The sequence below is a fragment of the Schistocerca serialis genome, chromosome 2, assembly GCF_023864345.2.
Source record: "Schistocerca serialis cubense isolate TAMUIC-IGC-003099 chromosome 2, iqSchSeri2.2, whole genome shotgun sequence".
Taxonomy (NCBI): Eukaryota; Metazoa; Arthropoda; class Insecta; order Orthoptera; family Acrididae; genus Schistocerca; species Schistocerca serialis.
The window spans coordinates 375,428,805-375,443,623 of NC_064639.1; the positions used below are offsets into that span (position 1 = coordinate 375,428,805).

At 39.8% G+C, this 14,819-nt stretch overlaps 1 protein-coding gene across 1 annotated transcript in view; it reads right to left on the reverse strand.

The window, feature by feature from the left end:
- The window catches only part of LOC126457191 (uncharacterized), a 237,090-nt gene that overhangs the window by 179,293 nt on the left and 42,978 nt on the right, over positions 1-14,819 (reverse strand). Inside the window, exon 3 of the mRNA XM_050093282.1 lies at positions 10,074-10,274. Within this exon, the coding sequence (XP_049949239.1) occupies positions 10,074-10,274 (201 nt within the window). The remainder of the gene's footprint in view (positions 1-10,073; positions 10,275-14,819) is intronic.

A 14,819-nucleotide genomic window follows, 5' to 3' on the forward strand; every position in this document is an offset into this window, starting at 1 on the left:
ATCGAGATTGTGACACACTTTTATCAACAATCCACAGCTCATGTCCCCTGATGTCACCAGCCAGCGACAGCAGATATTCAGGAGGAAATGTGAGGTAGTCAGCCAATATCAACATCATTGTTACGGAGTGTGAACACACAAATTGAAAAAGTTAATGGTTTAAATTAATATACATACAGTATAACCAAAAGAAAAGCTAAGCTGTCATATATAATATTGACATCAACAATTTTGTTCTGTTTATTCCGAAGCTGTGGTTTGGCAGGATTCCAAGAGCACCAGCCTAAACTGCAGCAACTGAATAGTTCTCACAAGCATGATTATAAATTTCACTGCTGTGCACTGGGCCTTTCATGGGTTACCTTGCTGAATAAACATTCCGTTGAGCACTTCACCTTTTCCCATAGTTACATGTGAAATTGCTCAAGAACTCACTTCGCACTTTTTTTATACCTTTTGCCTTCATTATTGCACGTTTTGCAACCTGTGAAATAATTAAAACAAATATGAAAACTAACCTTTAAACTTGGTCTTTTTTAGCATGTGTTACCTTTTAAAGATATATAAAAACAGTTGGGCCAGTAAAATATTAAATAATGGCACAAATGATTGGTCTTCTGGAAGCCAAATTATTCAAACAGGCTGATCCTCAGTGTTAACCCTCGAACAGTTGCATGGGTGACATTTGTCACCCAGAGATTTTCTTTTAGTTGTGTTGTCGCTCATAGAGGTTGTCAATGGACATGAATTGATGTAACTTTGGGTTCCACTTTAAGGTCAGTGTTTCACCATTGTTGTTTGAATGTGGCTACTGTTAGGTAGTATAACAACAAGTTTATCCACATTGTGTGTCACTGGACTACTGCACAGTGAAGTTTCGAGTAAGAGTCTAAGCTCCATGTCATCGCACCTATTCACACTTACCGTAATCCATATTGTGTAAAAGGAAATTTACTTTGAAATTAATGCTTCTGAAACCACTATTCACAATATTTTCCCGCAACCTGTTAGAGATGTAAACAGTTGTGGTGTCACGCTCATTGAAACGAGGCCCAGAGGAAAGGCACACCTAAAGCACTTTGTTGTTAAGAAGTATTGGATAGTGTTTGACACTGCTGTCAGTTTGATGTTATTCTCTGGTTTATGTTTTATTGTTGCAGGATCATTCCGCATTAGCAGGCTAAAGTAAAATTTTTTGTTAGAGTATCAGTTCTTAATAATCAAAATTACAAAAACTTAATTGAAAACTAAAATAATGAAAAATTATCAGAAATCTAAAACAGTCCTGGGCTTTTCCCATATTTCTCCCGGGAGAAAAATTTCTCGGATTTTTCCCGGACTTCCTGGGGGATGTAAACCTTGATCTAAGAAATTTTGAATGAGAAGGTAAAGATCAGTCATAAGTTCTCATTTCAGATTGACGAGTCCACAGATATCTGAAGTCACGTACAATTTCTTTCCTACATAAGTTATGTTGATGGAGATGTAACTGCAAATAATTTCTTTTCTCACAAAGACTACTCGCTCGTACATCAGGTGAAGAAATATTTCATGTGACTGATGAATAATTTGGTCCGTATCAATCAACGTGGGAGGACTGTATCAGTGTTTGCACAGGTGAAGCTGCTTCTACGACAGGTTGAATGAAATGGTTCGTGGATAAAGTACGTGAAGTAAACCCTAACTTACAAAACAACTATTGTCTCATTCACCGCGAAGCCATTGTTGTTAAGTCTTTGGCATCTCCTCTGAAAATTGACAGATGAAGTAGTAAAAGCTGTTAAATTCATCTAATTGTGGTCCCAAAATACAGGGGATCATAGCACACTACAATTCTGGTACGTACAGAAATATGATGATTACCTCAAGGTAAAGTGTTACGGCGAATGTCCGAACTTAAGAAATTGGTACTTGCATTTTTTACTACTGAGAGGCACAAGTATGCAGATTTATTTGCAGATGAATGGGTACCTAGAAAAATGTAAGGTAGAAATGAAAATATTGTGGGTAGCATGGGTAACATTCAAGTGTTATTCGTAAGTTAAATTTAACGATATAGACAACCGAAAAATTTTGGAAAGCCTGTTGAAGATTTTGGCTGCGTTCATGACCCATTAGTGGATTTGAAACATTTTCCAAATAATTTACGGGTTCACCAAAGGAATTGGAAAGCATGAAAGTGCACAGACACTAAATCAAAATTTTTCAAAATGCTTTCGGATATATTTTGGTTGTCAATAAGTAGTGAATCTCAGAGATGGAAGTTAATGTTTTATTGCAGTTTTCAACTACATATTTGTGTGAACTGAAATTAAAACATCAATATCAATCACTGAAGCGGTGAGGCTTGATTGGTCAATGATTCCATGACAAATCAACATCACAAATGAGCCATCTGCATGTCTTTAAGCAGACTCAAGTATCACACTGAAGGTACGAGTAGTTATTTACTTTAAAACTCTTATTAGAAATCTCTATTTTCAACAGTTAATTTAAGTTAGTAAGTAGTTAATAAATTCATAAGTTTATTCCTATTTTATAATAATAATAATAATAATAAAAATTGTGTAGGACATTAACAACAGTATGACTGCAATGAATCTCAGTTTATCCTTCAGCCACACACAAACAAGTAAGAGTTGGGAATACAGACATCACAACAGAAACAAATCAGGTACTGATGTGAACAGTTGCTGACAATAAGAAAAAAACACAACACAGCGGGCGCACAAGTCATTTGGCCCACTGCAGGCGGCCTCTAATGGCCAGCCTGAAGAGATGTTGGTGGAACATTCGAAGTGTAGTGCACATGTGGCCTGGAGCCGCGGCACTTATCCAACTATTATTGTACCTTCCCCCCCATCTTGGTAAAAGGACGTTCCACCTATGTGTGGATCAGGTTGACTGTTGATACATCCATGGCCGCTGCTGCCGACACTACAAGCAATGAGGGTGGTGGTGGAAGGAGGTACTAGGACGGAACCAATGATTAGAGGAGGAACTTGCAGGACCAAGGATGCACACAGCAACTGATCCACTGAGAAGTCCCATAGAGAGGACCAGTGTCATAGGCACTGATTACATCTAGACATTCAGTTCCTCAACATGGTGGAACTGTGACAATTGCGATGGTGCCAGCCACTCAAGTCAGGGCAGTAGGGTTCCCAGTGTGTAAGGACACAAAGGCACTGGTCCAGCCAGTGGCGGACAGTTAAGTATCGCGTAATGACCCAGCAGCAGGAGCTGTGGGCCTAGACCCCAAAGAGAGTGACATCCACAAGGAGGGCAAAACTACCCTCGCAACAGAGATGTTCCACGAGGCTGGGACAGATGCTGAGAAGGGAAGCGACGGTACACCCACAACAAGAGGCGCAGCGAGTAGCAGGGGCACATCACCAATCCACCATTGATGCGCACCATACAGAAGCAGTAGCCTCGCAGTTGTGGACAGTGGGCAGACTCTACTTCAATTAGCAGCCAAAGCCCCAATCCCAGACCATGGAGCCAGAACCAAAACCGCAACGAGGGCCGCGCTGACAGGAGCAGTTGTGGAGGCTCAAGCAGATGCAGGAGGATGCATGGCAGGCGATTGTGGATTATTTCGGTCAGACTCTGATCCCCCACTACCGTAAACCTGTAGGAACTACAGAGGTGTGTCAATGCATCATCCATGGGGGAGTTTATGATACAATTCTTCGTTTGAATGATAAATGTGTGGATGAGATGTTCTGTTTGCCATTAGAGAGAATGAAATGGAGGAGTGGTCATGTGATGAATGCCTTGATGGGTGTATAAATTGTGAAAGGTCCGAGAAACAAAATGTTGAGCTTTATCCATCACAAGCATATAAGGTAATCCTTCAATAGAAAAACTTTTGGAGAGGCCCTGAATCGTACCCGCAGCAGATGTCTAAGGACAGCAGACAATATAGAAACCTAAAGAAACCATCAACAACTGACAACCAGTAAGAATGCAGGAAGGCTACCACGACATGAACATGGACATGTTCCCAAAGGTGCTGCGGAACTGCCCCAGACAGTGGTCACCTTCAAAGTTATCTGTTGGGTAGGAAATTAAAAGCAGACCGTGATAAGAACTACAATGTCACCGTCGATGGCGGACCAAAACACTTGCCAATGGGGAAATAATTTAGCACACGAGACCCCCTCTCAATGTGTGTGATGTTGGAGCTGGAGCATACCCCACCATCCAACAACTGGGACCACAAACCTAAGCAACAGCCCATCCATAGCTAAGAGAACAGCACCATCAAATACCAAAAGGCGATGATGGAGGGCAAAATAGTTACGCAAAGAATCAGAAGCTCTGCCCAGAGGCCTGTCCGGCCAATCACACTGAATGAAGTAAAGAACTTCAGGTAAAACTGGATAGGCAGTGACAGTGGCTATATGTTGTGCCTCAACATCTTAGCGAAAACAAAGGACTTCATCCTGATCAAAAGTAGGATCCAGCCCCATCAGAAGCAAGGGACAGCACAGAGGCATTAGAATGTTGAGCAGAAGGTTGAAAATGTATTTCAGAGCATTAGTGACACTGAATCAAGGCCCAAAGTGGGAGACAATGTGCTGCTTTGTCACACATTGAAGCCAAGGGCTTGTGGTCAATGATGATGAGGAAATCAAACCCGTACACAAACACAGAAACTTTTTGAGAGCATAAACAATAGGAAGCACTTCCTTTCCAACTTCAGAGTAGCGCTGCTGTTGAGTGTTTCTGACGCATATGTTATTCGACATTTGGAACCATCCTCATATCAATGTCTGTGAAAGGTCATGAGTCCGTAGCCAAAACTAGGCAGGGGCTACAATGGAAACAGCCAAACAAAGGAGCAGACTGTAATTTTGATTTCAAGAGCATGAATGCATGCTCACATCCACTGAAAGGAACACACTCTTGGAGCAACTCATGGAGTGGATGGACCAATGCAGCCACACTCGGAATAAATTTATTATAGTAAGCAATTTTACCTGGAAAGGCTTGGGGTTATGTTACATTTGTATGATGAGGCACAGCTGTAACGGCGGCGACATGGTGACATAAGGCGTAACACCATCCTGAGAAACCTTGTCCACCAAATACACAATGGATGGCTGATGGAAGTATGAATTGGTCAAGCTGCATTCCAACCCTACAGTTTGTATAAGACTGTGAATAACATGTGAAAGTTACGAAAATGCTCATCCACGGATGCAGCCATCACTATGATGTCATCAAGATAGTCAATGCATCCTGGAACAGACATCATCAATTGTTCCAAAGAACGCTGAAAAATTGCTGGGTGTTAGCCACACCGAACGTGCTCTAAGCTGAAGGACATATTCATTACAAGGAGTCATTTAGAGTCCCCATGAAATGGAACCTGTAATAGGCTTGAGATAAATCACTGTTGGTGAAATACTGGCCCCCAGTAAGATTAACCCATAAATCATCTGGACGGGTAAAAGGGTAAGTGTCAATAAAAGATTAACTGAAACTTTAAAGCCACTGCAGAGGCGAAGCTGAACAAGTGGCCTCTCCAATCACGAGGGGGATAGACCACTCAGTCAATGCAATAGGCTGTATGACCCCCGATGACGTCAGCCTGTACAATTCTGTTTTCACTTCATTGTGCAAAGCCATTGTAATTGAGTGTACACAGAAAGAAACAAAGCTGCATTGTAGGTTTCAGAGTAATGTGGGTCATAAAGTTAGCATCAGTGACACACCCCAACCCATCCGAGAGAAGAGGTGAGAACTCGGAACACAGAGAATCTAATTGCTGGTAAAGGACCTGGTCGGAAAAGCGGTGCACCCCACCCGAAATAGAAAAACCAAAAGCATTGAAAACATCAAAATGGAACAAATTTGCTGTATCTGCATCATCCACTACCAAAAATTCAAGGGACGAACCACAACTTTATACACAGTGGGAGCCATAAACTGACACAAAATTGGAATATGCTGTTGCTGTAACTCACCAAACATCAAATAACCAGAGACAATGCCGGAGGCCGGCCGAAGTGGCCGTGTGGTTAAAGGCGCTGCAGTCTGGAACCACAAGACTGCTACGGTCGCAGGATCAAATCCTGCCTCGGGCATGGATGTTTGTGATGTCCTTAGGTTAGTTTGGTTTAACTAGTTCTCAGTTCTAGGGGACTAATGACCTCAGCAGTTGAGTCCCATAGTGCTCAGAGCCATTTGAACAATGCCAGAGATCCAAGTCCACCTCCAGTCTGAGCAATTTGTTCCTCATTTTCACTTCAATGGTTCCTCATTTTCACTTCAATGAACAGTCTGTTATGATTCATAAGCACTGGAGACACATAGGTAACATAAATGCGTACGACTACAAGAGGGCACTGAGAAAGACTCACAGATGCTGTATGTCCTTTTTTCCCTACAGATGTTGCAGGTTGCCCAGCACTTAGGGCACACAGCCATCACGTTGCACGAGAACAGTACAGGCAAGATGGGATTGCTGCTGCTGCTGCTGTTGTTCTGCTGCTGTTGTTGTTGTTGTTGTTTGGAGCATCTCTGTCCAGCATGGTGCCGAGGACACGGTTGTATGGTGCCAAGCTGCCCTGACTGACGCCCAACAACCATGACCACGAACCACCACGGTGAAGACACACCAAGTGTCAATTTGATCACCCACACCATGAGATACCTTGAAAGATCGAGCAATATTTAATGTGTCAGCCAAAGATAGAGTCTCAGATTGTAGTGCTTGTTGACACACTTCTACATCAGGAGCCAACGGAATGATGGCGCCACAGAGCATAGGATCAGCATAGGAATCATGATGAGCATCGTTAACTGTAATTTGCGACTGAGCCTGTGGAGTTCAGCTGCCCAGGCCCGACAGGACTGGCGGAGCTGTTTACAATGAGAATAGAATTCTACATATGCGGCAATGATGCAACCTACACACTTCGTCGAATGAGTGTGATGCAGGTTCCGGGAGTGGGGCTAACTGGCACAGTAATTGGTAGGAGAAATCTGAGAAAGGAACAAATCTATACACACATTTGCATCACTGATGCCAAAGGCGAGGAAGCGTTGCCGAAGCTGCTTTTCATAAGCCTCTCAAATCTTCGGTTGTATCATCGTAAGGGGGCAAGAGTGGTGGGTACACCGACAGCGTGGAAGCATGTGCAGTTAATGTGGCCAACAAGTTCAAGATAGCAACACTATGAGCCTGCTGCTGCACAAGGAGAGATTTGAGCACTGCCTCCATGGCCAGAAAAACTGAAGGAACAACCAATAAACTGAAGACGAGGAAGTGAACACCAAACTCATCACCAACTGTGTCATAATATAAAGACACAAACAATGGTACAGCCACAACGAACTGAAGTTTATTCTTATTCCACGTACAAGCAAACAACAGTTGAGAACCTACGCGCAAAGACAGAAACAATCCAGGTAATGATACAAGGAACTGCCGACAGTAAGAAAGAACACAACATGTGAGCAAGTGCAAGCTGCACAGTGCTTATAAAGAGGAGAACTCCAGCAGATATCATGGCAGGATCCTGGGTCGTGTACCCAAGTTGCGGGGCCCACGGCAGGTGCCCTCTGATGGCAAACCCATGCAGATGCCACTGGCAGAACATTCTGAACGTAGCACGCTGCCGATCTGGTGGAATGGCGCAGTGCCAAGTGTTACGCAGAGGGTTATAGCAGCAGCAGCAAATTACATGACGATGTAGCTGTTTGTAAATATATTAGATTCACATATTTTGTGGAGACAAACATTTTCATGTGCTGTGATGAGTCTAGGCCTATCTGCATGTACCCTAAGTAATAAAAAGTTAAAGATCACTGTAATAGAGGACTATTTGATGCTATTAACAGTTGCACAAAGTATGAAAAACACAAATAATCGAAAAGGAACAGTCTACCTCAAATTTCCGAGGTTCTTCATCATTGAGACATTCAAAAACGTAAATGAACGAATATTAATACACAAATTGGGAACCAAAAGCAAATAACTTATTTTCTTCATAAAAGTGCTAAGACAGCTATTGTAAAACGTCATAAATACACAATGTTCACGATACAGAAAAAATGTAAACATCTGGGGTGGGGTGGGAAGGGGGGGGGGGGGGGGCGCAGGAGGGGTGCGGTGGATGTAAAATCAATGCACTCTCCAAAACGTGCTGGGAGGCAAAATTTGTTGGCACAACATGTCACGAAAGGAGTGCCATTCGTTGTGGTGAGTTTTATCTCAAACATTAATGCCACTGACACTCGAGTTTTTGACTTCATGCATTGAGAATGCAGTTGCTGCTGCATCAAATGGTGAGGTGGCCAAGAACTTACGTAAGTATGTGAATCAGACCCATGGGTCACCAAAGTTGCCCATGCATTGTCAAGCTAGGTATCAACAGATACATAACTGCAGCCATAATGAGTCTACACCAAGAAAGTAATTTCTGCCACAATACGTCAACAAAGAGAATTGAAGTTTGAGTAAGGCGTTATGTTGCACATAAGGGAATTTCATTACGGAGCTTTGAAAGTAGTGACACATGCCAAGGAAGAATTGGTAACAATACTGTGAAGTGGAAATGCCAGTAAAGCACAATATCTAATCACGGCTCTAGCAGGTATAACAAAGTACTCAATAGGAAGCATACTAGAGCAATTGCTACTCACCATGTAGAGATGACATTGAATTGCTGCCAGGCACAACAAAGAGACAGCTATACATTTGAACTTTTGGCCAAAATGTCTTCTTGTAAAGTAGAAAAAACACACAAATTCATAGCAGCTCAACTCACACACATATTGACAACTGTTTCTGGCCGCCAGAGACAGTGTGTGTGTGTGTGTGTGTGTGTGTGTGTGTGTGTGTGTGTGCGCGCGCGCACGTGCGTACATGCATGCTACTTTAGAATAAGGCATTTTGGCCAACTGTGTAGCTGTCTTTTTGTTGTGCCTGGTTGCAACTCAACATCTGTTCTATATGGTAACAATCTATTCTTTTCGTAATACTGTCATTATTCCATCCTGGATTTTCCACTGTTTGGTACTATAGAAACTAATAGATGCTCTCATCAATTACTGACAAAGACTCATGTTACGAATTTGCAGTGTTTAACAGTGATGACATTTCATCAATAGGAATTACAATTCTACTTCATGGTCATACAAACAATGTCATCATTAATTGGTGAAGCAGGGGGAGGAGATTTTATTGAGTTACAAGCCACAATATGTGATGTGGCACTTGGAGAAGAATATGTGGACCTGATAAATACCAGAGAAGCCATAATTTTTCTTGCAATAGTCAAAACTTGATGGATGTGGTGTGATGGTCTGGAACTTTGTCCCAGGTCTGAATGCACACTGCTAGTCCCGATATTAATGATAAAAGTGAACACAAGTGTTTAATAAAATATTTTGGCAGCACCACACTTCCCATACTGAGGCAACAATTTGGAATATTATATCCTCTCCAGCTAAAGGATAATGCTGATGCTCACGAGGTAAGGATCACTGCATCATCGTACAGTAAAATCAAGTGATCCTGCTGGACTGTTCAAAAATCTGACAAGAACAAAAAATACAGACTGAACTAGCACATCTGATTCATGCCAGATCGTTTGCCCAGACACCCAGGAATAGCTATTCGCCAGATTTTGGCAGGAAATGGAACAAGTTCCAACTCCAGTATATCAGAACAGTGAAATACCAGCAACAAGGTCAAATTTGTGTAATTTTCACCATGTTACCTTTCATTAGAAATGAGGGTGCAATCAATGGTTGTGATATGGCTTTCAAATGATAGAGTACAGCAATCAGTCATCCTTTTCTTTCAGGTTTTATTAGGCAAATATACAATTCACCTAGTGACTAGCCATTATCAATGCACTATTTCTTAATATCAATGCATTTCCTAGTACACTAGTCCCCTGCCGTTTGGACTTGTCACAGTTCGTTCAAGAGTACTGTATAATCAAGGTAGGCTTTGCAAAGAACACATCGGTTGGTTGTAATTTTGTAGTGTACATCAACACTGCTAATAAAATTACCTACCTTAACTAGAATTAAAACAAACAACTTACGATCAGCATTGGGAGGCTGAGGTTCAGCAGGATGCTCAGGTGGAGGCTCTGCTGGAGAATAGAATCCCTCGACAGTAAGGCTGACATGGGGATTGCCATCTCCTTGGCTATCACAGGTACCATTTGAGTCCTGACTGTTTTCATCACCTTGAGATGAAGTCCCAACACGAATGACACTGACTGGTGCATCTTCTGGATTTGCTGTAACAATAAAAACATAATTCTTTACTAATCAGAACCCATAATTGGATTTCTACTGAGAACGCAGCACTGTGATCTAGGAATATCTACATGCAGAATACAGAGGCTTGCCAATTTTGCTATGCTTACTGCACAATTTCAAAATTTCAATTCCTTTCACCACAATGTCGTTTTTAAACATCAGTAGGCCAACAACAAATGCTCATTGGAGACATCACTTTACCTGAGGTATAAATTGAAAGTGTCAGCAATTAGAAGATAAAAATTCCTTTGCAGTGTTAGAAGGTGTCTTGTTAAATTTGGTAAAACAAGCAGGTTACCAGTTGACTCAAGCTTAATAAGCTTCTCTCTAAATTAGTGTTGTTAGAATTTATTACAGTTGTATAGATAATCACAATTTGTAAAAGCAGATCTTCTTATTACCTAAACAATAATTCCAATATATTAAAAACTGCAATGATTTCTGTTAACATGACTGATCCAATATGAACACTTACCCACTTATCGAAGAGTCAATGTTCTCTGTGCGTGTTTACTTCTTGACAACTGCAACAATGCACTCACCCCCTGTGGGTTCATCTGGTCTAGTTATAATTTATATTAAATTACTTGAGCCTCAAATTTTTATTTTCAAGATTGTCCACAACACAAATATCATATAGAGTATTTACTTAAATTCGTATGTAGCAAGTGACAAGAAACAACGTCACCACACATTGGAGTACAAACTATGAAGCACCTTACTTACATCTAATACTACTCATTTAGTGTCATCTCCCTATACAGAAGTCAAAAATAGACATTTATCCTAATTCATTAGTTAAAAATACCTATTTTGTCAAAAAGAATTATAATGCAATTTTTTTAAAAAATCACTGCAGTCTTTCACGCAATGTTACTGATACAATTGGAGAAAAATGTCATAAAAAATGGCAACATAGTCAATACTTCGATATATCATTGAAGCAGAATGTCATTGCACTTTTAACAACCAAAATGTATGACAAACTGCACAAAAAAGGAATTGAATTTCTCGAGTTTGTATAAAATATCTAGATCTTCTGTTCATATCCTTTAAACTAAAATACAATCAAAATTTATATGCCATCTAGTGTTAATGCAATAGTAAGTGAACAATTAACTACTAGAAAGAATAGCTGTCACTTTTTACACAACAAAAGCAACTAAAACGGAGCAGATGAGCAGAACTTTTGTTAAGAAGTAAGTCACATATTTCATGACAACAGATAAAAGAAACATTCAGTTTGAGATGTCGTATGACTAGGGCCTCCCGTTGGGTAGACAGTTCGCCTGGTGCAAGTCTTTCAATTTGATGCCACTTCAGTGACTTACGCATCAATGGGGATGAAATGATGATTAGGACAACACAACACCCAATCCCTGAGCGGAGAAAATCTCCATCCCAGCCAGGAATCGAACCCGGGCCCTTATGATTGACATTCTGTCAAGCTGACCATTCAGCTACTGGGAGCGGACGGTACTAAATACATTTTATGATGTGGTTTGCAATCCAAGCTTAAAAATTTTACACCTGACAGTGGAAAGAATTTACTTGGGCAGCACAGCAAGTAATTTACAGTCCTAATAAACAGATGCCATATCAGTTCGGTGGATGCAGTTCTTTGTAAGAAATCAGCTGATTGTGAATTATTCATGTCAAAGCAAGTGCCCGAAACTGCACAGTGGGGCACTCAACTCAAACATGTCATTACAAGAGAAAGACAGCCCAAGAATATTTCACTAAGACATCTCCAATACAGCAAGAAATTAAACATGTGATTCTGTTTTGTCCTATTCATGGAATAGTTAAAGTCATTATTATTCTATACAGTTTACAGAAACATACCCAAAGTAAAACAAGAAACACCAACAGTTAACATTTCAGTTTATTTTAAAGTTTTACTGGTGGAACATACAAAACATCAAATACTCTCACATAGAAACAGCCTATTTCTCTTTTTAACCAGTTCTTCATTCACAAAATAGCAGAATCAGTAGTGAAGTTAACACAGACAATTCAAAACAATGAACAAAACTGTTTCCCCTATAACATACACAGAGAATGATAGTACAATGCCACAACATTCTCATCTTTCCATTTACTGTATATCTTTTAAGTATATTTCTAATAGCTCACATTACATATTTTCATTCAAAACTGGAATCAATTGCAACAGCTTACATCAATTTCAACACTAAAGACTGTGTGAGGGTTTCAAAATAAACCATAAAGAATAAACAGTAGTAGCACACTCCCAAAACACCAGTACCAGATGCAAGACAGAAGTTTATTTTAAAAGTGTAGAAAATTAGTCACGTAATTTAGGAGTCACAAAATAAATGAACTCTACTTTGAAACAAGAATAATTTAAGCCTGATGGTCTTATAAAAATAAGTTCATGTCATTATGTTATAAATGTCCTCGTAGAAGGGGAACTTGCTCAGTTGCAATGAGGATAGGATGGAACTAAGCAGAAATAATCATTGCTGGATTTCAAACAACCAAAGACTACACAAATTAAGACTACCAATGAGATCATAATTGCACCTTACTCCTCTCATACTTAGTTATCAGAGTCAATTTTTTACACCATTCAGTGCTGTAAAGGGGTATGCCAAACATGTAGAAAATAGTTTTCTAAAGGTGTGCAAAGACTAATAGTTTCTCGGGAGACAACGGATTACTTTTTTTTATGTCACATTAGTTTGTGCTTCAACGATTACATTACCATTTATTTATATCAAGTACACTACTTATCACACTGCCCCATTTTCCATGGGAGAGGGTAGATCTTCAAAATGCGTTTCAAGTTTTGGACGCATCATGAAAGCAATTTTTATCACACACTATGCTCTACACAACAGGCCTTTGTTTTAGACTCGGAAGGAACTAGCTCTGCCACAGCCTATAGTCATCAGGAAACTATTTATTGCACAAAACATTAACAAAAACTGCACACAATGTTGTGTGTTACAGAGAAAATTTAAAACTGGTGAGAAACTTCATGACTGTAGACATTCTATTAAGAATATGTGCACATCTTTACTACAAATATGGTAAAGAAGCAACGACGAATGAAAGGAGCTTTTAAATTTCTATTTCTTGATCCTCATTTCAAATCTGTCTGTAAGAAATTTATGTCAGGATTGCTGAGGTTTTCCTCCTCAATAAAATTTTTCATATTGCCGGGTACACATTGAAATATGGAATTTTATTGATAGTCAATTGTAAAAAATTTATACAACAGATTTAGTCTTCAAAGGTAGTTGTTATGCGAAAGCCAATTAACTCAATGCTGTTATAACAAATGCACAAATTATGACACTATTTACCACATCTACAACATGCTGTATTAAGTATCATGAAGATGCAATGTTTTAAGAACAATATAAAAGGACTGAACTCAATATGGAGGTGAAATTCACAACATTGAAAGATCAATGCTTATAACAAATGAAAGTGACAATTTTTGTACCTAGAAAAATACAGATGGTGACAATGTAGGCTTCTCAACACTTTGCTTTCTTCTTCTTCCTCCTCCTCCTGAAATAATTCTGTTTCTGCAGACCATTCACACAGCCTCTTCTAATCTTCTCTTTTATCCCACAGCCTATTTTTCAGTATTTCCTCCCATTGTAGTCCTCTTCAGTTCCCATCATCCTCCATGTGCTCTCTCCACCTTGTTCCTGATCTTCAAATTGGTCTTTTTGTGGATTTTGTACATTCTAGAGGTATTGCTGATAGTCTTCTTTGTCCCATTCTTTTTTATGTGGCCAAACCATATCAGTCTATTTCTCTCCATATTTATATGTGTGTTGTATTGTTTCATTCCTTATCCTGCTCCTTCTCACCTTACCCAGGATCCCCAATATAAAGCGCACCTCTGTCACTTGTATTCTGCTCAGATCTTTCTTTGTCCAAGACAAACCCTCTCATCAATAAGTCAAGACTGGTAGATAATATGACTTGTACATCATGAACTTTGCTTTGGCAGCTATTTTTCAACTTCAACTACATCTAATACACAATGACAAAATTTTGAGCAATTTTCTATCATGTTCAAAATTTCATTCTTGAGGATTCCTTTCTTGGTTAGTTTACCCACTAGACATTTGGGAAACATCTACTTAATAATTTTTTGAAAACAACTTTCACCCTTCACTTTTCATGCTGATCTTCACTACTTCACTTTTTGTTAAGCTTATTTCTATCCTTGCTTCTTCAATTACCCTCCACCAGTTATTTCGTTCTTCCAACTTCTGCTAATTGTCTTCCGAAATTATCAGACTGACTGCATATGCTATGGTTTTCACATCATCTGCTGCTGATCCCTGACAAACTTTCCATGTGATGTCCATAACTATAGCGAAGAGCATTGATGAGACCACAGTTCTTGCCAATTGCCAAATCCTTCAATCTGTTCTAAATCATTCTGATTTTTTAGCATCTATTACAACACACTCCAGGCATTTGTTATACGAGGCATATTTGATAAGTAACGAAACTAATTTTTTATTGAAAGT